This window comes from Gordionus sp. m RMFG-2023, chromosome 5 (genome assembly GCF_954871325.1).
Source record: "Gordionus sp. m RMFG-2023 chromosome 5, tfGorSpeb1-WG-v2, whole genome shotgun sequence".
In the NCBI taxonomy this organism is placed as follows: domain Eukaryota; kingdom Metazoa; phylum Nematomorpha; class Gordioida; order Chordodea; family Parachordodidae; genus Gordionus; species Gordionus sp. m RMFG-2023.
The window spans coordinates 12,188,287-12,215,475 of NC_088779.1; the positions used below are offsets into that span (position 1 = coordinate 12,188,287).

Consider the following 27,189-nt stretch of genomic DNA (forward strand, 5'->3'; position numbering starts at 1 on the left):
TTTAACTCTTTCCATCAGTGGATTCATCGCCTCCCGCCTCTCATCTGACTCACACATTAGCCAGCTTACTCACTTTCCTGACCCATTATTAGCTGAAGCCCAGACCATTTGGGACAATTCCGTTGTCCCAAACACTCCTCGACCCTCCTCCTGTTTACAGAGAGACTGGGATACTCCACTCAACGAAGGCTCCGTCGCTTACCTAAAATCGAGCCTTCATGACGACGATCTCACAGTCTTTCACCAATTAAACCAAGGATCGGGTTACGAGTTTCTGGAAACTATACCCTCCAACAACCTCGACTTATTGCTGACCGCTGACGAGCTAAGATTTGCTATTGGATTACGGCTCAATTGCGAAATTGTTCTACCGTACCAATGCAAACATTGCGAAACCAGCGTCGATCGCAAGGGCAGACATTGCCTCCATTGCCGCTTTTGCCGAGGCCGTTTTCCACGGCACACCAATTGCAATGACATCATATTGCGCGCTCTCAAATCCGCAGGCATTCCATCAAGACTTGAACCGACCGGCATTTTTAGATCCGACGGAAAACGTCCTGATGGAATGTCCTTGATTCCTTGGAGGGGACAGCTACTAGTCTGGGACTTCACCTGCATTGACCCAAATGCACCATCCAACCACAACGTCGATGCCCTCGCTCTAGCAGAAACTCGTAAAACTATCAAATATAGTTCCATAGACCCCTCTTTCTTATTCATACCTATCGCCTGCTCTACTCTTACCACCTTCGGTAGCAAAGCTCTAAGTTTTTTTAAAGAATTAGGCAAACGGATTCGGGAAAAAACCGATCAGCCTAAAGAGTCCCTTTTTTTACGACAAAGACTTGCTACAGCCATCATTCGCTCTAACTACCTAAGTTTCATCTCTTCCATTGAATAATCTCCTATGTCTATGCTCTCTCTCTCCTTTCTCTTTCCTAGTTTCCATTCTTTTATCCCTTACCCTTTCGCAAATTATATTTTTATATTTTTTTACCTTTATTAATTTTACCATATAAAAAATTTATTATTTGCTATAAACTTTTGATAATATATTATATCAGCAACTATTGAAATAAAGAGAGAATTTACCCGTCATTTAATATATAGTGTTAATAAAAGATTTTGATTTAGAAGAGTCACATTTTATTTATTTTATTATATATACTAATCTAATATACTTTAGTGTGAAAATTAAAACACACTTTTAACAATGTACTTTGGTGTGAAATCTAAAAACACGCTTATAAGAATGTATTTTTGGAATATAACAAAGTAGATAAATTACTGATGGAATATAACAAGGTAGACAAATTTCTGACTAATATATTTCCTAATTAGTAAATATAGTGTTAATACTTTACAAAGAGAGGTTTATACTACATATGATGAACAACCAAAAAGAAAAAGAAAATATACCTGTTTTGAGAATACTGAAAAACAACCACTAATTAAAATAGATACTGAAAGCGGATGGGGGAACAGTTCCAAAACTTCATTGCTGGTTTCCATGTTTGAGGTATTCAGAATTTTTAAAAATCTTGTATTCATGCAAGCGGATTGAAGAATTAAACTAAAATATATCTGGTCTTTTATTTCATTCATATTATAAAATTTTCTTTTTACATTTATAATGTTAAAATTGTAAAAAAATCTATTCTATATATTTATCCTTAGTAAAGTTTGAGCCAATGATTGATGACAATCATCCGTTGAAGGTTTTATATTTTTGTGTGAGTGCTTGAAAAGTTCGGTCCTAAACCTTCTTGAATGGGAAATGAAGCTTATTTATAAGAATATAGATAAAGAAAGAAAAGGTGTTATTGTTTTGATTGCTGAAGAGAATGAAGACATGTGGCATGTATATAATCTTATTAATGAAGGAGATAGTTTAAGAGCTTCTACATTTAGAAAAATTCACCAAGAAAGTGCTACTGGTAAATCAGTATTATTTATAAATATTATGATTATATCACATAGGAACTGTTAGCGTGAATAAGGTTAGGACTATGCTTACAATTTGTGTTGAATCAACAGATTTTGATACTCAGGCATGTGTATTGCGTGTGAAAGGTAGAAATATTGAAGAAAATCAGTTTGTAAAAATGGGTGGATATCATACATTAGATTTAGAAGTGAATAGAAAGTTTACAATAGGTATATAAATATTAAATTATTTATATTGATTTCTGATCATATTAAAATGTGATAAAGTTTTAGTTATTCTTTATTTTTCTGAAGACTAGACTGATATTGGTTAAGGTATTTAAGATTCCATAGATTTTATCACCAATTAATTGTCATATAAGCAATAGGTAATTATTTTTAATACAAAAATTATCAGAATTGTTTAACTAATGGTATTGTTTAAAGATCTATCAGATCAAATTATAAGGTTCTAAAAGATTCTAAATACCTAGATAATACAGTACTGAATCTTATAAAAAAAATTTATATTAATTCTCTTATGTAGAATAATAATTAATTGATAATCCTTTATTCATCTAGAGATACATTTTTTTGTGTTTTATAATTATTTTTTAAAAATTAAATTTACATATTTTCGAAATAATATAAATAAAAATAAATATGTTGTTAATTTATATAACCACCCAGGATCTGGTTATTTTAAAAGAGCTAGCCAGATCCAAAGAGGGAAGATATAGGCCTTGATCTCTTATTATATACCTTTGTGATTCTAGTTTTTTTATTAAAGATATTTTTTTGTACAATAATTTTATAAACCTTAAATTGAATAGAAATAATAAAATGAAAATTATTATTAGCAAACTTGAGTAGACTCAGGATAAACATCCTACAATACCTATTAATAATAATCATTAATCTTCATAAATTAAATTTTTAGCTTACATTAAGATAAGAATTTATATAAAAAAATTTAGTGGAAAATTCCTAAACTGATAAGAAATATAGAATGTGCTGTTTATTTTTTCCTAATTCTTTTTATTAGAGCAATATACTGAAGTTGGATTGGCATCAATATTGGTTATTTTTGAAAAAAATTTTGGATTGGCTTATTTAAAACTCAATACAATTTCTTTTTGTTAAAAAAATAATTAAACAATCACATAATAAAATATATTATTGTTGATTTGATACATCATTTTTAAAAAATTTGTTTATTTTTATTATATTTTTATAAGAATGAGTGAGAATAGGATTGTAAAAAGAACAAAAGCTATTTTTTACAATTGTAAGAAAATGAGAAATAAATACTAATATTGTTTTAAGAAAATTAAAATTTTAAAATTAATCAAATTATAAAAAAAATAATGATTGTGATATTGAAAAATTCGTAAATATAAGTTTGAGATTTTTCACAATTGCCTTTAAAAATGGGAGGTTTAGATTTATATCCATTAAACCATATATCTCTAACTTCATTTGTGACAATATTAACTTTTTCAATCAGTTGGAAAATAATAATAACTCATTTATAGTGCTGTAAACATTTTTAAAAAAATCGAACGTGTTCACGATCAACGTTCATTGACAAAAATCGAACACGTTCAAATTAAAAAAAAGGAACGCGTTCAAGTTCATGAACTTCATATGTTCAAAATTTTATGATAAATTCTTTTTTTAATTTAAATTAATACAAATAAATGCCTTATATTTTTCAACACAATATATTAGCCATGATAAAAAATAATAGTTTTATTTTGATAATATAATTATAAATACAATATAATAGAGCGATAAAAAAATAAATTTATAAAAAAAATTTCTTATTAATTTTTAATAATAATTGCTTTTCAAAATTTTCATCTGATAGGCATGAACGCTTGTCAGTTAATACAGCGTTAGCTATACTAAAAACTCGCTCAACAGGGGCGGATGAAGGGATTGCGGTGTTATACTTGATAAACAATTCTTTTAAAAGGGGGAATTTATTAAAAACATTTAATGTTTTATCCATTGTTTCAAAAAATTGAGCTATGTTATCCTCCAATCTGCCCTCTTCTTCCTCGTCAAATAAAAAGGATATCTCGGAATTGATTTTAAAACAGTGAAATATTTTTGATATTTGGGCCATGGTAATTCTAATTCATCTAATATTGAATTTTGATTTTCAGAATCTGATGATGAAATATTTATATCCATGCAAATGCTAATCTATTAAATTAAAATATAAAATATTCAAATTAATAAACTTTAATCTTATCTTCTCTAGCAGTAGCACTATGGTACGTTAATTGCAATATGTAAAAGGAAAAAGTAAAAACAGCTGATTAAAAAATATAAGACTTTTTTGTTAAAAAATTGGATTAAATATTAATTTTTCAAATAAATAAAAATATAAGACTTTTTTGTTAAAAAATGCGGATTAATATTAATTTTTCAAATAAATAAAAAATAAAAATTGTTTTTAAAATTGAACGAACGTAAAATTGAACACGTTCATCAAAGAAAAGGAACACGTTCACTTTCAAAGTTCGTCAAAAAAAAAGGAACGCCGTTCATCACCTTTTTTCAAAGAAACGAACTTCGTAGTTTACAACACTACTCATTTAACATTAATTCTCAATTTCTTGTTCATTGGGCATAATAAGTTAGATTAAATTTTATTAAGCTTATGGTTTGATCTAAGTTTATATAAAAAAATATATATAATGGCTCCAGCCATACTATCTACTTTGGGATTCAAAATCCCAACAAATTTAATATCCTTATAACGTGACAATTGAACTTCTATCCACCCAGCTAACTAAGGACTTGTATATGACATTGATTTGATTAGTTTTAATTATAAAGAATTACTACCACCAGATAGGCGATTCTTATATGATATTAATTTAAATATTATGGCAATGACTAATTAAATTAAAATGACTATCAAAAGACTATGTTTATATTGCCTTAAACTTTATCTATAAATAAAGATAATAAAGTTAGCATCCATGGCCCAACACTATCTTGATGTCCAAGTTCCAAACACCAGGCTCTATCTCTTATTAGTAAACCACCATCCTCATTACACATACCTATAAATCTTCAACCTGAAAATCAAAATACTAATTTAGTATCATCATTTAAAGACAGATAATAATATCAATATTCAATATAATTCTGCAATTGCAAATAATTCAAAATTTTAATGATTCAGATCAATCAATAAGTTATTATTACAAAGAAAGTCCTAAATCAAAATCTATCAATTTATTTTAATAAATAAAAAATTAATAATAATTCACATATGAATTTAAAAATACAAATTTCATTAGAAAATAATATTCAGAAGAATATTTGGCCAAACTTAATATCAAAAAAATAAATGATGTCAATACTAATGGTCCTTTGAAATATTTTTTTAACCATCAATAAATTTCTCCTGCTGATACAGACCAATTCAATTACTTGCTTTCCAAACATCCAACTAATGTTATTAAAAACCTTTCTTGTTATTAAAGATATCTTTTATAAATTAACCATAGATGAAGTGCCTTTCATTTTAAATAGATTCCACCACATTTTTGATGGTATCAGACCAGTTTTTCAACGAGATCTTATAAATATAGACAATTCTTGGTCTCTAATTCTATTACAGGTATTGGTAACCTAAATGGGAGTCTACCTCATCCATTAATTCAACTATTTTTTGAAGCTAGTCTTAAAGTAGCAAGATCAAGGCACTCGCTCAAGATAATGAGGAGTTTTTAGGAGGATTATCTCAAAAATTATATGCAAACATATAAAAAAATCCTTATTAGAAATCCAAACCAATTAGGGTTTGACATAAAATGTGGGTGTGAAACAGCTAGCTACGCAGCAAGAACTACTCTAGATAATCTATTTTCAGAACATGCATTCAATGCTTTAAATCGTAATTTTTTAATATAAAGCTTTTTAGCATTTCTCCAGATTATTTCAATTCAAGCTACTATATACCTCAACCATATTACAATATGGCAAGCAAACTATTCTATCAACACAAGGAATTCAGCAAGGGGATTCACTCTGAATGCCTTTATTCACTTTAGCCATCAACAGTATTTCAAAATAAAATATAAAAACTAATTGCAATCTTGATCTTATATGGTATTTTTGGATGATGTCACATTTTTAAGCATTAGATATCATCGTTTCAAATTTTAAACAACTTAATTCTAAATTATAAAAAATGCTAAATTTACTTAACTTCAAGTTTTTCTTCCCCAGATATTAATATTTTTACCCATGTAATTAAAGATTAAATTTCTATTCTCAAATCACCAATAGAAGGATTTATAGGAATTCAACATTTTTAGAACACAATATGATTAATCTATCAAGAGAAAATATTCTCAAACATTTGTTTTCCCATCAGGCGTTTATTTAATTAAATTTTTTTTAATATTTCCAAAATACAATTCTGCTTTATCGGATGCCAATTTATTTCCTTCTATGCTTCAAAAATATGAAGATTGTCAACCTAAAATTTGACCAAAATAGCTGGCTAAATACTACCCTTCCAACGCTTACTATCATTACCATTTTCAATAGTTTTTATTTCCTTTTTATTAATATACAAAAATTAAATTCTTAAATTATTAAACCTTTTAAGGACATAATGCAATGCTTTATCAAGCTGGTCTGCTAAAACATCCATTGGCTTAATTTATCCACTCTCTAATTTACAAAAGGATTGGGATGGTGCTGTTATGTCACTGTACTAACCTTCATTCATTGGCAAATGGATAAACAGGCCACGATCTAAGTATGTTAAATAAATATCCCCTGAATAAGGAGTTTAGATATTCTTTGGCTATCAGGCTAGGCTTGGACATATCTCTACCTTGTAAAAAATACGGGGTAATGGTTGATTCTAAAGCTAAGCATATACTCCATTGTCTCGTCAAAATTACAAATATATAATACACGAAAATAATAAGATAATTCAAAATTGATTATCCAAAGCCGATGCCCTTCACATTAAGCCGTGATAAATTAACCATCTGATGCTTTAACTCCCTGACATATCGGGAAACACTTGTATTGAGATGTTACGTTTATATACATTCCCTCTTGTATTAATTGTGATATATTGCTTTGGAAAGAAAGCACCAAAATATTCACACCTATCCGAAAACGATATATTCATATTGATTTTTATTTCCCATTTATCCTTGACCCAATGTCATAAAAATATCAATATTTTTTATTTTAAAAAAGATAAACTAACTTTTACAAATGATTGTATATTCATTTTTTTATTCTTCAAAAGTTAATAATCTCATAAATATTTGCAATGTTTATAGGTAAATGTAGTGTTGTTAAATAGCCCATATATCCAATTTTTAAAAAGAACGAAATCAAGATTTTAGCCTGCTATTATCCTAGCCCCTAAATTTTGGAAATAGAAGCCTAATTATTTCTGTCACATGTGGGCAAACTTAATAAACTTGCCTAATTTACAATCAATTGGCCAAAATCTTAAGTTAAACGTTTTAAAAAATTGACTAAATTGAGCCGTTTAATAACACTAGATGAATGCGACTCGTTAGATATTTTAAAATCTTTTTGTTGCAGATAATATATCAAAAAATAGTGTAAAATTTTTAACTATTTATTTAAACATTACAATAAAAAAATTGTATTTTTTCCTTTCATTAATTAATTAAAAATTATATAAAATAACCAATGACAATAAAAATATCAGATCAGTGTTTAAAAAAATATTGATCTGATACTATTTTGGAAACGCTAAATATCATGCCGATTCTATATTTAATATCAGCACAGCCCTAATACTAGTCGTGGTATCGACAAACGGCTTAATCCATAGTAAACGAATCAGCCATAGATCTCTAAAAAACAATTTCGAGGGCCTTTTTATCAAACAAAAATTAGCAAATTTTGCGCTATAATTTTAAATTTAAAGATTCCTGACCATCATCAAAAAAGAACGACTATTTTTAACTTCTTTTTTTAATGTGGTTTTCTAAAAAAATATTTTTGATATTGTTTTTAAATTTTATTTATTTATATTATTTTATGCATAGTTTACGATTATTTTTATTACTTTATATAATATCGAAATAATTTGTTTTAATAATAAAAAAAAGAAATAATAGTAAACTTTTATTTAAAAAAAATACAAGATGTTTTCATAAGTCATCATTCTAACCTTTTTATCTTAAATATTTTTGTATAAGCTATATATATATGATTTATTGAAATATATTGTAAATTTTAATAAAAATAACTTGCAATATAAGAAATTTATATTTCAGAGATTTTATTTTGGCTATTGAAATTTTGCTATTTAAAAATTCAAAATAATAAATAAAATGATACTAATATTTTTTTTATAAGACTAATAAACTAATTTAGAACCTATTGTTATTTGTTAGATAAATTACCATTAATGAAATATAAAATTTAATACTAAAATCAAAAAAGTGAAATTTTTAAGATAAAATAAATTTTTACCCTTTTAACAGACAATTTGTATTTGTAACTTTTTATACCAATGTCTCTTCACTTGCATCTGGGATTTTTTTTCTGGTTGTTAACATATTTTCTTCTTTATATTTACTTATATCTTATCAAATGTTCTAGAGATTTTAAGTAGATTAGATTTTGATCGAATAAATACCGAAATATTAAATGATATTAAAGTTCTTACTTTATATTTGAGTAAGCTATATATTTGCATCATACCTTAATTCAGGACGTTTCTTCCAGTTGCACCTACAATAGGGGGGGGGGGTACGAAGCAACGGTTATACCTCCATGACGATGGGGAAACTTTTTGAAATTTCTTTTATAAATTTTTACAAAAAAATATTAAACTTTTTTTAAAAAATTTTAATTTCATTTATCGTGAAGGCTTAGATAATGGCAGAATATCAATCGCGATATTATTGTACATGAATCTTCTTTGACACATATGTTGGCTGATTATGGAAGACTTGCCCATAACAAAAATTCCATATTAAAATATCTGATATCCCCGGAAGAATGTGTTAATAATAAACTCCCAATCATAAGAATAATAAGAAGATGTCTTGGTTATTTGATTTTCGTAACCAAGCCCCTGCAAGGGAACTAAGAAATTTCGTAATGTATTTCAATGGATATAAAAGATACGTAGAAAATGTCTGAGTGATGTACTGACAAAACGCAACAATTTTTACACATCAAGAATACCGCTCGGTAATATTATCTTATTTGTTTAGATTTAAATGTTAATTTTATATATTTAGAAGCTGGTTATCATAGAGCTATTGAATTTTTTATTATTATTTAGGATGCCTTGAGGGCAGCTTTGACAAATTTAAAGGTTTCTGAAGATCCTACCACTTCTACCATGACAATTGCTATAATTTTTAGAATAAAAAATAATAATTTTATTTTTTCACTTTGTGTTTTGGATAAAATATTATTGATAACAAACTTGACTTGTGATATAGGATTTGCAATGAATCAAATTTAATTGGCAAACGATTGTGTGATTAAGTTGAGAAGTATAATTTAAGTTATTGTCCTTACATTTTTAGCTAATGCCATAGCACGTTAAATATTTTTCTATGGCTCAAGATTTTATTAAACAGTGAAATTTATCTTTTGATTTTGAAAGTTCTTGGCTTCAAACATATGAATTCAAAAAGGAAGGGTTTATATACTTATTATTAAATATAATATTTTATCTATGCTTTAAAACATGTTTTATGCTGTAATCGATTTGATAATGCAGTTTAATCTGAAATTTAATGACGGATAATATTTAAATCGAATCTCGTTTTTTACACCAAAGGAAATAATTGAAAAGACATTTGTTGAAGATAATATTGAAAATATCTCTGAGTTTTACCAATTGAATTCGAGTCAAGTTTTCGACGAAATGTCTAACTTTCGAAATATTTATATGATGGCTAAAAAGGGGAATGTAATTGTTGCAGATGACCTGGAAGTTAAATAATCAGAAGACTTTTTAGAGTCTGAAAATTGTAAATTTATTTTATTGAAATTATTTACCTTTTTCTGTTGATTATTCTGAGACTTGTTGTGATTGACGGGAAAAGCTATTCTTTTATTTTACCTTATGGTTTACTTTCTAATTTTTCTGCTTTCCCTAATTTTTCAATATTATAAAGATATTTATAAGCTAATACAACCTCATGCATTGCCGAAAGTGTCATAAGCAAAATAAAACTAATTAATAGAAGCGGAGTACTATGAAGATCCATTTCTTATAACTTAACCATTTTATCAATGGTACAAAATTATTTCGACAATTAGATATCGACGAAAATATAGCTTCTTTTCCTTCACTTTGTTGATATGGCTAATTTAAGAAAAATATTTCAAATTTCTTTGCTTCCAATTTTAAAAGTTTATAATATTTTTTTACAGAAATAAAAATTATATTACTTATTATTTTTGAAATTTATAATAATTGCTTCTTTTGGATGGGGGTATTCTTTTTTTTTAGCTCAGGGAGTGGATTAGAAATAATGATTTTATTGACATAATAGTTGACATTGATGCATCTACGTGCCTCTATTCAAATCTAGGAAAATAATTCCTCGAAAAAAAATCCCCGTTTTTTAAGATATTAAAAATTACAATAATAAAATAGGAAAAAAATTCCCTATAAATATATCGATGGAATAAAAATCCTCAAATAGTATATTTTAAAATTTTGATAAAATCAATTCCCAGAGAATTTTTATTTAAGAATTATTATTGGATATATTTTTTCCGCTTACCCTTCTATCCTGCATGCCCCTAGTCCACCATTTTAATAAATGATGAAATAGAAAATACTAAAACTTACTCTTATAATATTAAACTCGAATCTAGGAAAATAATTCCCCGAAAAAAAAATCCCCGTTTTTTAAGATATTAAAATTACAAAATTAATAAATAAGATAAAATTCCCTATAAATATATCCATATAAGGTTTAGGAATTCGTTTTATATAATATTTATGTTATCTAAGATATTAAAAATCTAGTCGTAAAATTAGTAAATTAAATTTAGTTATTTTTAGAGTATAAAAACATATTTTTTTAATGTAAATTTATACTTGAATGACATAGATTTATGTGATAGGCATATATCATAATTTACATAAGGTTTACTTTTGAAAAGATTTTATTATCTATGTAAATTGAAATTGTCCTAACTCAATTTTATTGGTGGTATCATATTTAGATTGTGCCCACTTAGTGTGGAATTTTTTTAATTGAGAAAGATTGAAATATCAAGTTTATACCAGGGATCCAAACCGAACCGTTAAACCGCTAAAAACCCGTATTTTTTATCAAACCTGAACCGAACCTAAACCGCTAAAAAATGCTAGCCGAACCGCTATAATGTCTCTGAACCGGTTCGAGCCTCATGATTTTATGCTCATAAAATAATATGTAAGTTATTATTAGTATATTGAAAAAATTTCAATTACATTCAAATTATTTTAAAGATTATCATCAATCACATTTGATTGATAAGTGTCGGTCATAATTTTTATAAACTTTAGTATATTGTCATTTTACAACATTTTTTTAAAATATTTTAAGCTTGTAAATTATAATGCTTAGAGAAAAATAAAATCCAAAATATTATTATAAATGACACATCAAATCTGATATCACATTGGCAGTGTCGGCTACCCGTCAGTGTGGAAAGATGCTTTTTAACAATTAAATTTATACTATCTCCTTATAGTGTAATTTGAGAGATACGAATTTTGAAAATATATTAATTGTGCGGCTTAATAAAAAAAATTTAAGTAAAAAAAATAAAATATTGTTCATATTAAAATTAATCATTGATATATATTCTTATCTTATTTTTATATTTATAAATTAAATATTATTTTATAATGTGCAATTAATAAAAATGAAGGTTTTATACATGTGGTTTTTAAATTAATGATAAAATAAAAAGAAAAATTTCCCTATACATAATTCGAATGTAGGTTTGGATACAAAAGTGTTCAAACCGGTTCTTAGAGGTTCGAACCGAACCGATAATTTAATTTTTTACAAACCGAACCTGAACTTGAACCGTTATTTTTATCCGATGAACCCGAACCGAACCGATATTCGTTTCGGTTTGGGTCCCTGGTTTATACAGCGCGTAAAAAGTTTATAAATGAAAATATTCAAAAAGCGCCTTAATTTTTTTGAATCAAAATAAAATTATAATTTCGTGCTTTATAGTGCAGGATAGTATTATAAAATAGAATGAACATTATACTCTTAACTTTTCGAATTTGCCAAATTATTTGGAAAGCAATTAGAATAATTAATAATATCTTAATAATTTATATATATAACCATTTTCCATGGTATAGGCAAAGACGAATGGGACAGCGTAAGTCTAGAACGTGTGGAATTGGCATGTGACCCGGTAAAGCATGCAGATCTTGCTGCGGTCGTCTTGCAAGAAGGACTTGCTCACATATGCCTCGTAACTTCACATATGACCCTCGTGCGTTGCCGCGTCGAGCAAAACATTCCTAAGAAACGTGAGGGTTCTGGTTCTCAACGAGAAAGAGCCTTGTCTCGCTTTTATGATTCATTAGCCCGCGCTCTTTTAAGACACATCGATTTTGAAGTGGTCAAATGCGTGTTGTTGGCTAGTCCTGGATTCGTTAAAGACCGTTTCTTCGAGCATTTAATGAGCCCATCACTATCCGCTTCTCTTTCGGCTTCCTCCCAGTCCTCGTCTTCTACTACCACCTCGTTTTCTCCATCCAATGCATCAATGAACGACAGTGCTTCGCCCAATAATTTTAATTCCTTGACGACACCCCTATCATCAGACCCATCACGCCTCCTTATTGAAAATCGATCTAAGTTTTTGCTCGTGCATTGCTCCACTGGATATCGGCATTCTCTGCGAGAAGTGCTTTCTGACCCTGCTGTCATCGCCCGAGCGGCTGATACCAAGGCTGCTCGGGAAGTACGCGCATTGGCCCGGTTCACTGTAGTCCTTAACACAGACCCAGATCGTGCCCATTACGGGCTAGAACATGTCATTCGTGTTGCTAACGCTGATGCCGTTGATTCCCTTTTGATAAGTGATTCGCTTTTTCGTAATGCCGCTACTCGTGCGCGCTCTATTGCGGTATTTGAGCGTGTCAAGTTGGGTGGAGGCGAGACTCATTTATTTTCTAGCCTTCACGTGTCAGGGGAACAATTGGATAGGCTAACAGGTATCGCTGCTATCTTACGATACCCGATCCCCGAACTTGATACCGACGATGATGACGAGGATGATAAGATAGGAGTAAATGGTGTAGGGGATATTAAATAGATTGTTATCTTTATAATGCGAAACCGAAATATCTTACATTATTAATATTATAATATATTACCGAATGCGACTATATTAATATTGGAAAATAAAATTTTAGTGTAATTTAATAAAATATATATAACTTCTATTTGACGGATCTAAATATCAAAAATACAAGGCATGATTAAAAATTTATAATTTTATAATTAAATACTCGAATTTTACCTGGTTAGGTATCATACTTGAGAAAAGTATTATTTCGAACTCTACGAGTATTATTTTAAATAACTCACTAGGTAAAATTTTATATAATATAATTAATTTTTTAAATTTTCAACTTCAAACAAGTGGGCCCATAAGAGAAAAATATACTTATTTAATTTTAAATATTACTAAATATAATTAAGCTACATAATTTAAATTTCATGTTATAACTTAATAGTAGGTCTTTACAATGATATTATTCAAATGAGTTGAAATAATTTAAATATAAAAAACCAGGAAGTATTGAATCGAATTGTATGCGAACTATAGTTGGATAATTATTATATTTTTAGCCATTTAAGCCAATTTTTAGTCGGCGAAACAAGTTTTTAGCCGAAGACTCTCACTTTGGTCTCGGGATTTTTCTTAAAAAGATAGCAGCTCAAATTTGAAGGAAACAATATATATTAAAACGCTTTAATGTTAACGGATTTTCTCCGACAGGCGTCTGAAGATTGATCCGAATTAGCCGACATTTAGCCATTGCCCAACTATAGTGCGAACCGAATAATTTTATATTGCATTATTCATAATCTTTCCTAATTGTTTCTTCTTTTTAGAGACAAACGGTTTTTGATAACAGTTGTGTCTAAAAATAGACGCTCACAGGGTGTAAAAGAGAGCCCTTAAAGTATATGTTAAAAAACTGGCTATTTTTGTCAAAACAAAAAATCACACCAAGTGCAATTTCTATCAAGGCTTAGCGGATTCATATTAAGTTTAATAATTGGCTTCTCTACATATGGATTCACAATTTTGGAAGGAAAAAAAGTTCTAACTTATCAACTTTTGATATTTTCTCTTTCTAATTGATAGCATAATCTTACAATTTATTTATAAATTTTTTATTTCGTTATAGAAAATTTTAAACAATAAGCTCTATATAAGAAAATTAATATTACAGTGCCCAAAAAAAATATTTGATAAAAAAATATATTTAAAAATGATTTAAAATATAATTATTACATGGCATCGAAACCTTCGAAATATTTTTTCCAAGTTTGGTTAGGGCTCAAACCCAGATCAAATCAGAATTCCGGTTCCATTTAAGGTGGGTTCTGTAAAAATAAAATTCAGAAATGTCTTAAAATATTTAATTATCTAAATTAATAAGTTTATTTTTAAGGGTATATTTAATATTTCTTTCTGACTTTTAAACAAAATAAATTATAATGTCATAAATATTGATAATCTTTATAATATGCATAATTTAAAATACTATATTTTATTCATTAGTATTAAAGATTTTATTCAATCGCGCAATGAGAATATTCATCTTTCAACATCCCCTCATTAAATTTAAAAATTAGTATGAACCCAAACCGAGTTCTACTTTTTTTTGAAAAATAGGCTCGGGTTCATAAGGAGTTTGAAAACGGGTTCGGTTCTCAAAAAATGCCCTCTCAAGTTTGAATATTGTTCACAGATCTGATTTGGATTTGATTCGAAGCCCTGAATGATTATTCGTGAATTCGAATAAATTTTTGATAGGCCTATATTATGGAGTAGAGATCTGCAACTGGCTTGGTACCCGCGTCTGAAAAAAATTAAAGGACCGAGCGCGTGAAAAAAAGAAGAGATGCCCTGAGCGCTTAATAGAGAATAGAAATAAAATTCTAAAGTAAAAATGTGTTATTATTCTTAAATTTTAATGATTAAATAACCTGCTACTATGATCATTCATAAATACGGTTTCCTTTTCCATTTTGTATTTATTGCTTTAATAAGAAAATCATGAAACCTAAATCATCATTATTAATTATTTTAATATATATTTCTGGGTTTTAAAAGCCGGGCCAGTATCCTTAATAAAAAATTGTAATAGTGTGGGACCGGGCAAAAAAATCCGATTTAGCTGGGTCTGAATTGCCATTTGCAGACCTATGAAAAATACTATTAAATTTATTATAGATCCGAGAAAACATTTAAAAAATACTACAGTACAGATCAATGTTAAAATTTATGGTAAACGTGTTTCATTAAGAGATTCGATTTCTATTATAAATATTAAACTTCTCTGAGGTGATGTACTTTAATGCGATTTCCTTATTTTTAGCTACTTGTTTGCCTCATTATGATTGACTGAATCTAAGTTTTAAAAAAAAGTGTTTAAAATTTTACATATCTGAAAATATGTGTATTTTTTTTAACAACTATCAGAATCATTGCATTCTTGCATAATATTAATCAAAATGAGATTTATGTATAACTAAAAAACTATGATAGAAAAATTTAAATACTTAATTTTTTCGGGGAAAATAAATTTGAAAAGATTTTGCTAAGCTTCTAAAATATTTTATAGTACCCAAATATGGTAGATAATTTTTTCAAAAGAATTATAAAAAATTCATCGTTAATGCTTTCAATCCCTCGGCTAACTTCACGCAAATCGTGACGCCATAATTTTTATTTAGCTTAGAAATTATTTTTATAATGGAATTCAAATTTAATAATTAAGCACTATAATGGCGAAAACAAGATTTTTGTCTTTGCTATATTTTTGTTCAGGTGTGCCAAGATCTTTTTGATTTCTTTAATAACTTAACATGGGCTACTATCTACTAATTAAGCATTAAAGAATGATATATATAAATGTTGTCTTTGATGCTTCAAGTTTTGCTGGCCAGAAATTTACCTCAAAACATTTATTAGCGTATAACTATTTTTTCATATGGCGATTTACCAAATTAGTAAATGAATTGAAATTTACTAATTAAGAATTAAATAATGGTTAAAACCGGATGTTAAATACTACTATAGTTTTTGTTTTGGCAAGCCACCTTTTGTTGTTTATTTTTGTTTTTTTCTATAACTGTTATTTTAATAGTGGCTGCTAAACTGATTGAAGCAACCTCTACTAACGAAGCACTGAAGAATGATATAAGTTTCATCGTTAGTGCTGCCAATCGTTCGGCCAATTCACGCTTATATCGTGACGTCATCATTTTTATTTTTTTTAAGGCGGTTTACTAAATTAATAACGGAATTTAAATATATTAATTAAGCACTAAACATTGCTTTTATGGTTCTTATTTTGGCATGTCATCAGTATTTGTTTAACTTGTGAAGTTAGCCAAAGTTTTTGTTTTTGCTTATAAACTTTTTTCCTTAACTTCGGCTACACGATGGTTTGAAGAAGCGTCTACATGAGCGGGTTGTTAGGAACAGTTTGCTTCCAATTTTTTTTAGGGGGGAGGGAGTTGGCATTTAAGGGGGTAGGCTAAATTTATTGGGGAGTTTTCTATTAAATTTTTAAGTGAAATAGGACAAAATATATTGCTGTAAAATATTATTTAATATTTTTAATATAGGCCTATTATAATAATACAATTATATTAAATAATGACTTATTTATTGCATACAATCATAGTCATTATTTTTCAAAGAAAACTCATTTATGGATAATTTTCTGCTATCTTTTTAAATATAATTTTAAAGAATAGACATTCTATCAGCAAACTCATATAATATACTATAATGATGCATTGGGGGTTTTTAATTTATTCGTGTTCTAAATAATAACACTTTTTCATTTACTTTTTTTAGTTGGTAATAGAGTATTGATAATTTAAAATGTATAAAGGGAGTGGCATTATAATTAATAACGCATACAAAATATGAGTAGGTGTAGGTTTTTGTGAGGAGGGGGGGTTTGCATATTAGGTCATATAGACGCTGGTTTGAAACACTAAAAAATAACGTGTTATTCATCGTTAGTGCTTTCAATCGTTCCGCCAGGTTCGGAACTGAGAATTGTCTATAAATATTTAAATTATTCATAAGTACTTAACATATTTTGTTTTTTTTACATTTTTTTATTTTTAAAAGTATTTTAAGAGAATTTAATTTTCCAATCGAATATTCGACTAATCTAATCGAATAATTAAAAAAAAAATTATTAAAGCGATTGTTTTTATTCTTCGAATGAATAAAAAATAAGGAATTATTTTCGATTTGTATTTTTGTAGTTATAACAAAAACAAATATACTCCATTATTTTGTAATAAAATTTTGTCAACATTTTTTTTATATTGGTAATAAGATTTTTCCTGTTTCCTCACAAGATTAAAAACTGGCGCAATTATGCGAGGAATATCTCAGTATTTATATAAGGCGGGTTGTAGACGAAAACGTGCAAAATGAATAAATAATTTTATTCGAATATTTTACTATTCGATGCATTAAATATTCGATTCGTTTTTGAATAGGCCTAGCTTACCAATCAATATGATGATAATGCATAAATAAAATTGAGCTTAGTTTTCGTCTATTTAAAAGATGAAAAAGTGGCTTGATATGGATGTTATAAAGTACAAAATATAACTAGTATATCAATCACATGTTAATTATATAAGTAATGTACTTTAATAAACCGCTAATGCTGGCACAAACTTTTTAAGACTTATGTTTACTAAACCTCAATTAAAAGTTGTTTAATTTATTACACCTCTTTTTTAAAAAATTAAGTTTTAATTTAGAGTATAAATATATAAATAATAATTTTAACGAACAACGAAATTAAAACTATCTGCTGAAATTATCAGCAATATAAGATTTGCAATCTAATTTTTAAATAGTTAATCTATTTATAAATTATTTTTCTGGCATCCCCTTCCTTTAAGGCCTGGCGTAATCACCTAACGGGTTAAAAAGTGCCGTATTTATGAGAAAATGGGAAATGGAATGAGAACAATATTTTAAAAATTTCCCGATTCCAGAATTTTTTAGTTTCTAAACTGAATATTTCTAATCTCCCTATTTTGTTATAACTCACTAACCTTTAATTCGCAATTTATATTTAAATACCTTTTTTTTGTTTTTAAATTTAAAATACATTTTTTAACACATAGTTGTATTTATGTTATAATACTTGGAAGAAAAAATTAATACATTTAAGAATAAGGAGAATTATATTTAATTACTTTTAAATGATTATAAAATTGGAAAACGTTAAATTTATTATTTTTAGAGCATGGATTGCTTTGTGCCTTTAATTGAGTTTGGAAGATATTTCCAAAAACCTTCGGTTTCACAGGGTTAAATGACATGTATAGGATGTTGCGGCTTTACAGATACTCTGATAAAAATATCCTAAAAAAAATAGTCGAGGAACTGGAATATTATTATAATAAATTAGGATGAAACAGAGAAGGCCATAATTTTTCTTTCTCTAACACGGATCACAAAATTAATATTAAATAAATTGTGGATTTTTAAAATACAAGATACATTTATATTTCAGTATACATAGTAAAAAAAATTCTTAAATATTTAAATAAATATAAAAAGTATTTTATATTAAGAAATTTTTAAATACAAGTATTCCTACCTGGTAGTAACAGAGTTAAGATAAGATATCAGCCATTCATCTACACGATTTGGACTATTTAGAACCTCAGGACTACAAACTTGAAGAACCTCAGGACTACAAACTTGAAAAATCTTTTGCATTACTTGATCCTTTTCCTGCATTTGTCTCACCCTAAATATCGCGTCAATCCAAACTATATATCAAATTTATACGTAATCCCTAATTATTTTAAAACGTCTATAGCCACTCCAAGAACTTAAAATTTTTCATTTTTATAGAATAATTAAAAAATAATCGAATTTAATTCATATGAAGGAGTTTTGTAAAATTAAAATATTAAAAATGATTTAAACTTTGTTATCTGACAAAATTTATATAAGTTTATTAAGAGGAAAGTTACAAAACCAATATATAAATATATAATCATGTAAAACTTTTGAAATATAAATAATTAATTTAGATTGATATATTGCACAAATAATACTAATTAAACCACACGTAATATGAATAAATTATATTGAAAGAAAGGTTAACTATATTAAAAACATAAGATAATACCTTAGATATTATTTATAAAGTAGAATTAATTTAATCCATCTCTTCTTTACAGGGGTGATTTTGACGAGGAGCCAAGCCATTCACAATGCAATTAGTATTTTTATCAAGAACCGGAACGCTAAAGAGTTTGCCACTTGGCATGCACACACAAAGCTTAAAACTAGGAAGCAATTTTCCGTCTGAAGACGCGTCTATATTCCCGTCGGCAAAGCCTTGAAATGGCAGATATTGGGTAGGTATAAAAATATTACCTTTCGTGTTGGTAAATAATATGGATCCTTCCTAGCAAAAATATGAAATATAATTTAAAAAATAATAATTTAGAACTAAAAAGCAAAAAAAATATTGAACAAACAAAAACTAAAATATAAACAAAAATTTTAATTTTTTAAATATTAAAAAACAAAAAATTTCATCCAGTTAGTAGAAATTTTTATTGTATTGGACGATATAATTATTTTAAAAAATCCATAAATAAAATTATTTAAATTATGATTAACTTCAAAAACCATTTTTAAATTCAAAATTTCCAACCCTATAAAGAATGATAAATTTGACTTTTTAATTCTTAAGATTGAAAGGAAAAATATAAATTTAATAAACATTTCAATTTTACTTTCGACATAATATTTATATCTTGTGTAGCATTGAGATTTAGATCAGTAGTTGTAAAAGTAATCCCTTGGTTACCTCTCAATTTTATGAATTGGCCATCCGAAACGATTCTCATTTTGAATGCATTTTCATCATAAGCAAAATCGTTAACATAATTAGATACCTTAAATTTTAAATTTCCTTATTAAACTTAGTTACTAAATACAATGTAAAAATAAGTAAAATAGCTATTGATATTTAGTGATCCATATATGTTAATGGTAATCGAGGAGAGCTTAGTAAGATTTTACGCAGTTTAAATCGATAAAAAAAATTGGAAATATTTCTTATACATTCTCATAAAAATCTGAAATAATATTGATAGATACTGGGGAAAATAATTATCAATGTCTCAATTGAATTTTAGATATATATTGCTAAAAATGGAGATTTCTCAAATTTTAACGATTTAAAACTTGTAATGTATTATATCTTGTATAAACAATTATGAGTGAATGTAAGTATGATTGTATAAATATCAGAGACCACAGAGGTACCATTTGCACGGTCGGCCAGAATTTTTTTTACTAATTTTTTTCGGCCCAACCAGGGTTTTATATTTTCAAACCCGACTTAGGTCCGAATTTTTTGAAAAAAAAATTTTCAGCCAGGATTAAATTTTTTAAAATTATATTTTATTTATTTTTAATTTTTATAGCTAATAATGGTGATTTAAAATAATAGGGTTTAAAATATCCCGGGTAAATTTTAAAAAATCAAAATATCGGGCTTGCAGTTCTCTGATAAATATACAAGTTTCAATGGCCAACTTTATTATGATTTATACTGAAAAAAAAATTTGCAAATAATGATAAATAACATTAATAATCCTTTCTTTATATATAATATAATATAATAACAATCAATTAACATGTTTTTTCCCCTTTTTCTTATCAAAATAATGACACATAATTTACATATTTTCATACTATTCTGACACACCACCCATTATTGAAATCCATGTCCCTTGTCATTTTTCTTCCACCTAATATTTCCGCCAATTCCTCATCCCTGATAAGAAACTCCAACCAACAACTCTTCTTCCCCAAATACAGTTTCTCTAGTTTCCAATTGTTTACTTGTTGCTTTTGACGGTTCCCGTTCTAATTTTATAGGCGTCTCTAATTCCATAGAATCTGTTGCAGCTACCTCCGCTGGTTCCTTCGTATCAATCGGCCCAGAGATATCTATTAGTGGTTACCTGACCCCAATTCGAACAATTCTGCTGAAGTGGGCGCCTCTGTTGTCCCTTCTACCGTTACGGAGGTGGTCCAGCTCTACTACCTACTATTTCAGCCAGAGGTCTCGCATCGGGTATGGACACAAACCTGATAGAAGACCTCACTCCAAATTCGTTATAATGATTATTTTCCCCATTTCTGGCCCCTTATATTGAAGTTATACAATGATTAGGGGTGTACCGATACCACTTTTTGGAGGCCAATCCGATATTAAATTGATATCGGCCGATTTCCGATCCGATATCATATCTAATTTTGTATTCTGTAAAGATACCAATGGTTCTAATTTCTAATATACTTATTATTAGTATAACATCTATGATCTAACTATACCATAACTTATGCCATTTAAATATATTATAATGATCAGTTATAGTTTATATTCAATTTAATTGCAATTCTAAAAGTATATAAAATATTTTTATTGATAAATTACTTTTATATATTAAGTAATAACATTAATCTATATACATAATAAGTAATAAACAAATATATTATGAAATTTGAAATAAATATTTAACTTTAATATATCGAAATTTCTTTTTAGAAATACCAAAATTTCCAATTTATCAGAGGTCAGCCTGCGTCGATGTTAACTGTCAATATCCCCAGCTTCACTAAAAACAGATTCTGAAGAGATTATCGCACACTTTTATAAACAGATGCGCAAAAAAAATAACAATATGGCAGAATGTTTATTAATTATATTATTAATATTAAAAAAATAAACATAAAAATGGATTTCGATTTTATTTATAAAATAAATGATTTTTTAACATTTTATTTTTGTTTAAAGCGCCATTTTTTATCGGATCGGATCGGAAAATTTAAGACCGATAACCGATATTTTAAAATGGGTGAAATATCGACCTGATCCGATAAAAAATATTGGACATCCCTATAATTGAGCAAATTCTTATATTATATCACATGCTTAACCCAACTCACTACTAATATGATGATCCCCTTATATCGGGAATCCAATAAATAATCAGCAGTTCAGTGTGAGCACGTGTACTCGGATTGTTTTCTTTTTCAAACGTACCTTTAATTTTTTTTCATCAGGTGGAGAAATTGTAAAATCATGGCATGATTGTATTATGTGTTTTCCAAATTAAACATCTCATTATTTACGTAGGCCAAAGTGCATTTATCCCTTTGCACTTGCAACAATAAGATAGCTAAATGTTTAAGAATAGTTTAAAATTTTAAATTTCCAAAATATCATTTAATAAATTATTGGTAGATTCTTGCATATTTGTATTTTCTCCTTACATTTTATTGAAGATGCCCATCTTGTTCGGATAATTGTACATAATGTAATATAAATTGGTAATTAGTAATTTTCTCAAACCATGCTTTAGCCAAATTATTATATTCATTTATATATTGAGATCCAATCAAATTAATAATGAACAAAATTCTTTTTTTATATTTCAAAATGAAATTCTAATTTTTTATTATGAAAATTTTATATTTTTATATAAAATTATAATGATGCCTTGAAGATACAAATATTTTTTAAATAAATTGTAATCTTATTAGATTGATAAACATGATTTAAGTACATATTAGTTAATTAAATCAATATAGTTATTCATCAATAACATTTTAGAGTATTTGACTGTATTTACCAGGTCAAATATTCCTTCTGTCAATTGACCAAATTTGCCAACCCTGATTAGAACAATCAACTCAAGATATTATGCCAAAATAAAATGCGAATAAGAACTTGGGAACGATAATGAAGGCTTCAGCAAAGATGATTTTTGGTAGAAAATTGCATACAGTTTTTGATTAAAGGCGTGTAGATGAAAGAGAGGTCAATCAAAAGAATAGAGACAATGATATTACCATGATAGAAAAACTGTGGTATGTGAATTCAAAGAAGGCCAACAGGTTTGGATTAGGAAAGATGGAGGAGGGTGGATAAATGGCAACAAAATATGATGTTCAGGTAAGAGAAAGAGTGTATAGATGACATTATAAGCAATACATATCAAAACTCAGGCAATGTAGGCACAGATAAGCAGTTAAGGAAATCAAAACTTTTGACCAACATTCATCCTGCTCCTGAGTAAGATCGGAGAAATGTTATTATGTTACAATTGTTAAATATCTTTATAAATAAATATAATAATATGAATGAATATTATGCGGGTATGATGGTAATTATATATATTTTGTATTATGCATATAGTGTAAATCATAGTTGCCCATTGAAACTTGTATAAACTTACGTCATTTAAAAATGCTTAAATCTTAGTATAGTGGTATTGAAGCTACTTTTCTTTTGAGATATATTAATTTAAGAGATTATGAAAAACTAGTTTATAGGACATAAATAAAATATAGCTAAAAAATTATTTGGAATTTATTTTCACATATTTAAAAAATTTTAATAACTTTTGGTGTCCAAACTCTATTCAAAATGATTGAATCTGGAAGAAAGGGTAGACTTTTGTCATTAACAAAACCTGAAAAGTAGACATTATCTGCCATAATGGATTCATTTAAATGGGTTGAGGGTAATATAAATGCGAATTGCTCGGTATCCTCAAAGATAGTTTGATTTGCATCAAATCTTACTTAATTTTAAAAGTTTATTATAAAAATAAAACAAATTTCATGCAAAATAGGTATGTATATATACTTTATAGATATTTGCAAAGTTGGGTGGTTCATATTTGTACTTAAGTTTCTTACCAACCCTGATTTATATTTTTTAGTGTTGTAAATTGGTTGATTTTTAAAATAACCCACTATGTTAGCCAAAAAATATAATGCAAGCCTGGAGATAGGTGCAAAAAGGTTTGCACATCTATTAAGAAAATCTTGAGGCTTGTGTAATATAATTTAAAATTGACTAAAACAGATAATTTTAATAATACCGTTATGTATGAAAAATTTTCAATTCTAAATTTACTAAGTTATTGTACCATATAAGAATTTTATCATTTTAACCTAGCTACATTGATTACAAGCTATTTAAATATGGGAAATATAACAGTAAAATTTTATGAACAATATAAATAGGAATGATTTTTTATTTTATAAAACTTAAAAGCTATTTAAAAAAGTAATTATTGTGTTAATTTATAAATATACAGGTAAAAATGTATTACATTTTGTGTTTTTAGTATTTAGACTACGTTTTGATCTATTGCTGAATTGAGAATTTATAAAAACCTTTAAAGATTGTCATATTATTATATTATTAAATACTTTTACTTCATTATTTCTATTAGCAGTTACAATTAATTCCTGTCCAGGTATATTTAATAACTCATTATTTGATGGTAATGCATTTGTAATTAAAACTTCCCTATTAAATGATATTTTATCTTTATGAGACCAGAAATCTACAAAAGCATGATGAGGATTATAAAGCTTGTATGCAAAAAATAATAAAAGGTTCAACTATAAAAAAGTATATAGTTTATTGTATTTCTTAAATAAACTCACCAAAATATTTAATAGTGTTAATAAAGATAATAACCCTAATAGTCCATAAAATAAACATTTTTTTCGTCCTCTTAATCCAATTCTATGTATGCTTTCATCGTCTATAGGTATATAACCACAATCCCTATTACTATTGCATAAATAACTTTGTTGCTGCCTAAATTTGTGTTTGGCCCACATTGAGACCATTTTTTTTAGAGCTTTTAAAAAAAATACACTGCTAAAATTAAAAAAACTAAACAACATATCCTGTCACATTTGACATCTAATTTACAAGACATGTAATAGCTTTAAATAATATTTATCAGAGACCTGCAGAGGTACCATTTGCACGGCCCGGCCCGGTTTTAGATTTTTTAGGCCCGGCCCGGCCCGGATATTTTTTAAAAAATTTTTTACGGCCCGGCCCGGATATTTTGTAAAAAAAAAATTTCAGGCCTGGCTCGGAATTTTTTAAAATTATATTCGACCTGGTATATACAAAAATTCACCTATGAGGTATTTTACAATATTTTTCAGCGAGTATTATCGCTTATTATTTAAAAAATCCATGTAAAAAGCTAATATTTTGAGAATATTATATTGAATTTATAAAAATTATAAAACTGTTATTTATAAAAATGGATATTTTAAGAATATACTATATTTTATATTGCATTTATAAAAATAAAACTTATATTCATTAAAATGGTAATAATATTTTGAGCATATACTATATTTTATATTGCATTTAAAAAAAATAAAACTTATATTTAATTTGTAAAAATGTAAAATATTTTGAGAATATAATATATTGTATTTAATTTACTATTTAATTTATAAAATAAAAATAATCGCTATTTAAAAAAATGCATGTGTAATAAATAGTATTTTGAAAATATAATCTAATTGCACAATATTAATATAATTTATTTTATAATATAAACTTTTAACAAAAGAAGATAATTGTATTATATAATATTGTAAAAAAAAATAATGAAAAATGTTGGATTAAAAACTTTAATGACTCAAGGTAAATATAATAAATGCAATAAATATATCCACCTTAAATGTTTCATCTATTTTTTTATTTATGTAATTATAATATTCATCATCGAGTATTGACATATTACCAGAATTACCATTGCCCCATTTGTCATAAAACGATTCAGTTTGTTTAACAACAGTCGTAATTTGACTGGTCGATGGTATTTCATTTACTTCCTGAGCCTCTGGTAATTTAATATAATCTTTTATATAGTTTTCCGTCATCTTGCGATCTGTCCCTGACTACATACGTAATTGCTTGAATTTGAGACAGAGAAAAGGAGAAATAAAATGATACTTGTGTAAAACAAATTTTTAAATTAAAAAATGCTTTATATTAAGTAAAATCAATTTTATTTCTCCTTTTTCGCTTTGAAAGGTATTACAAACTTCAAGAAGTGATATTCCTTTATTTGATTGTTTTGGTAAAATATATTCTAAAAATTTAGATATGAATTATAAAAAAATATATTAATAATACTTGAATATTGGGGCTTATTTAAGATATTCCTTTATTTGATTGTTTTGGTAAAATATGTTGTAAAAATTTAGATATGAATTATAAAAAAATATATTAATACTTTAATTAAATTTGCAGGAAATTAATAATTAGATCGATCTATGGGTGTTAGGTAGTGTAAACCATCGCCCAATATTATATTAATCATAAATATAATATAATATAATCTTATAACCATTAACTCATAATGTAAAAATTTTTATAAAAAATATTAAGGCCCGGCCTGGCCCGGGTTTAACAATCTTAGGCCCGGCCCGGATATATTTAAAAAAAAATTTTTAGGTTTTGCCGGGCCGGGCTTAGGGCCGGGCCTGCAGGTCTCTGATATTTATATTATTTTTCTAACTCTATGATCTTGTAGTTTCTCTCTTTTAAGATTTAACTCTTTAAAAATAATGATATAAAAGATGACCAAGAATGTTGGAAGCTTTGCCTAGAAAAGGCGTAGCCAAGGGGAGGGGCAAGGAGAATTCCCCCCCCCCCCACCTCTTCGGATATTTATCACTTTTTGTGACTATCATTTTAAGTCAATAAAAAATCATCCTCAGTCCTCTCCTTACCCTCTGTCCCCCAAAAATGTATGAATATACCTTAAACTATTGATTATAATTCATACTTTTTTGGAAAAAAGCAAATTATATATTTAAAAAGTGAAACCAAAAATGTTTTTTAGGAAATTAAATAAAAGCCAAAGGAAAGTCTTAGGGCATAAGTGAAATGTGTTTAATGACATATAATAATACCTAGACTGACGATTCATTCTTTAAAGGGTACCTCAATGCAAATCAGCTGGAGACGCCATATTGGTTGCCTATACCATTAAAATTTTAAACGAAACTTTATTAAAGAATTGCCTTATCATCTAGATAATAAGGAAGCAAGTTACCATTACC

General features: G+C 27.3%; 2 protein-coding genes across 2 annotated transcripts; one reads left to right on the top strand and one right to left on the bottom strand.

Annotated features, from left to right (window-relative positions):
• The first annotated feature begins 1,737 nt into the window (after window positions 1-1,737).
• LOC135930519 (protein pelota-like) lies at window positions 1,738-13,405 on the top strand. The gene is made up of 3 exons (XM_065467322.1): window positions 1,738-1,940; window positions 1,984-2,160; window positions 12,311-13,405. Exons 1-3 carry the CDS (start codon window positions 1,781-1,783, stop codon window positions 13,273-13,275), a joined length of 1,302 nt encoding a protein of 433 aa, XP_065323394.1. The 5' UTR covers window positions 1,738-1,780; the 3' UTR covers window positions 13,276-13,405.
• A 5,863-nt stretch (window positions 13,406-19,268) lies between these two features.
• LOC135929733 (beta-sarcoglycan-like) lies at window positions 19,269-24,984 on the bottom strand. The gene is made up of 6 exons (XM_065466435.1): window positions 24,751-24,984; window positions 24,517-24,705; window positions 24,411-24,474; window positions 23,692-23,873; window positions 20,007-20,168; window positions 19,269-19,672 (listed from the first exon to the last, which is right to left on the bottom strand). Exons 1-6 carry the CDS (start codon window positions 24,937-24,939, stop codon window positions 19,421-19,423), a joined length of 1,038 nt encoding a protein of 345 aa, XP_065322507.1. The 5' UTR covers window positions 24,940-24,984; the 3' UTR covers window positions 19,269-19,420.
• Window positions 24,985-27,189: the final 2,205 nt, after the last annotated feature.

What these genes read in the sequence shown, in the direction of transcription:
- LOC135930519 (XM_065467322.1), top strand. Translation starts at nt 1,781, where the DNA reads ATGAAGCTTATTTATAAGAATATAGATAAAGAAAGAAAAGGTGTTATT. An exon ending in TCACCAAGAAAGTGCTACTG is followed by an intron (nt 1,941 to 1,983) that starts GTAAATCAGTAT and finishes TATATCACATAG; the next exon opens with GAACTGTTAGCGTGAATAAG. An exon ending in GAATAGAAAGTTTACAATAG is followed by an intron (nt 2,161 to 12,310) that starts GTATATAAATAT and finishes TCCATGGTATAG; the next exon opens with GCAAAGACGAATGGGACAGC.
- LOC135929733 (XM_065466435.1), bottom strand. Translation starts at nt 24,939, where the DNA reads ATGGTCTCAATGTGGGCCAAACACAAATTTAGGCAGCAACAAAGTTAT. An exon ending in AAATACTAAAAACACAAAAT is followed by an intron (nt 23,874 to 24,410) that starts GTAATACATTTT and finishes TTTAAAATTAAG; the next exon opens with TAAGATTTGATGCAAATCAA. An exon ending in ATATAAATATTATGTCGAAA is followed by an intron (nt 19,673 to 20,006) that starts GTAAAATTGAAA and finishes TATTTTTGCTAG; the next exon opens with GAAGGATCCATATTATTTAC.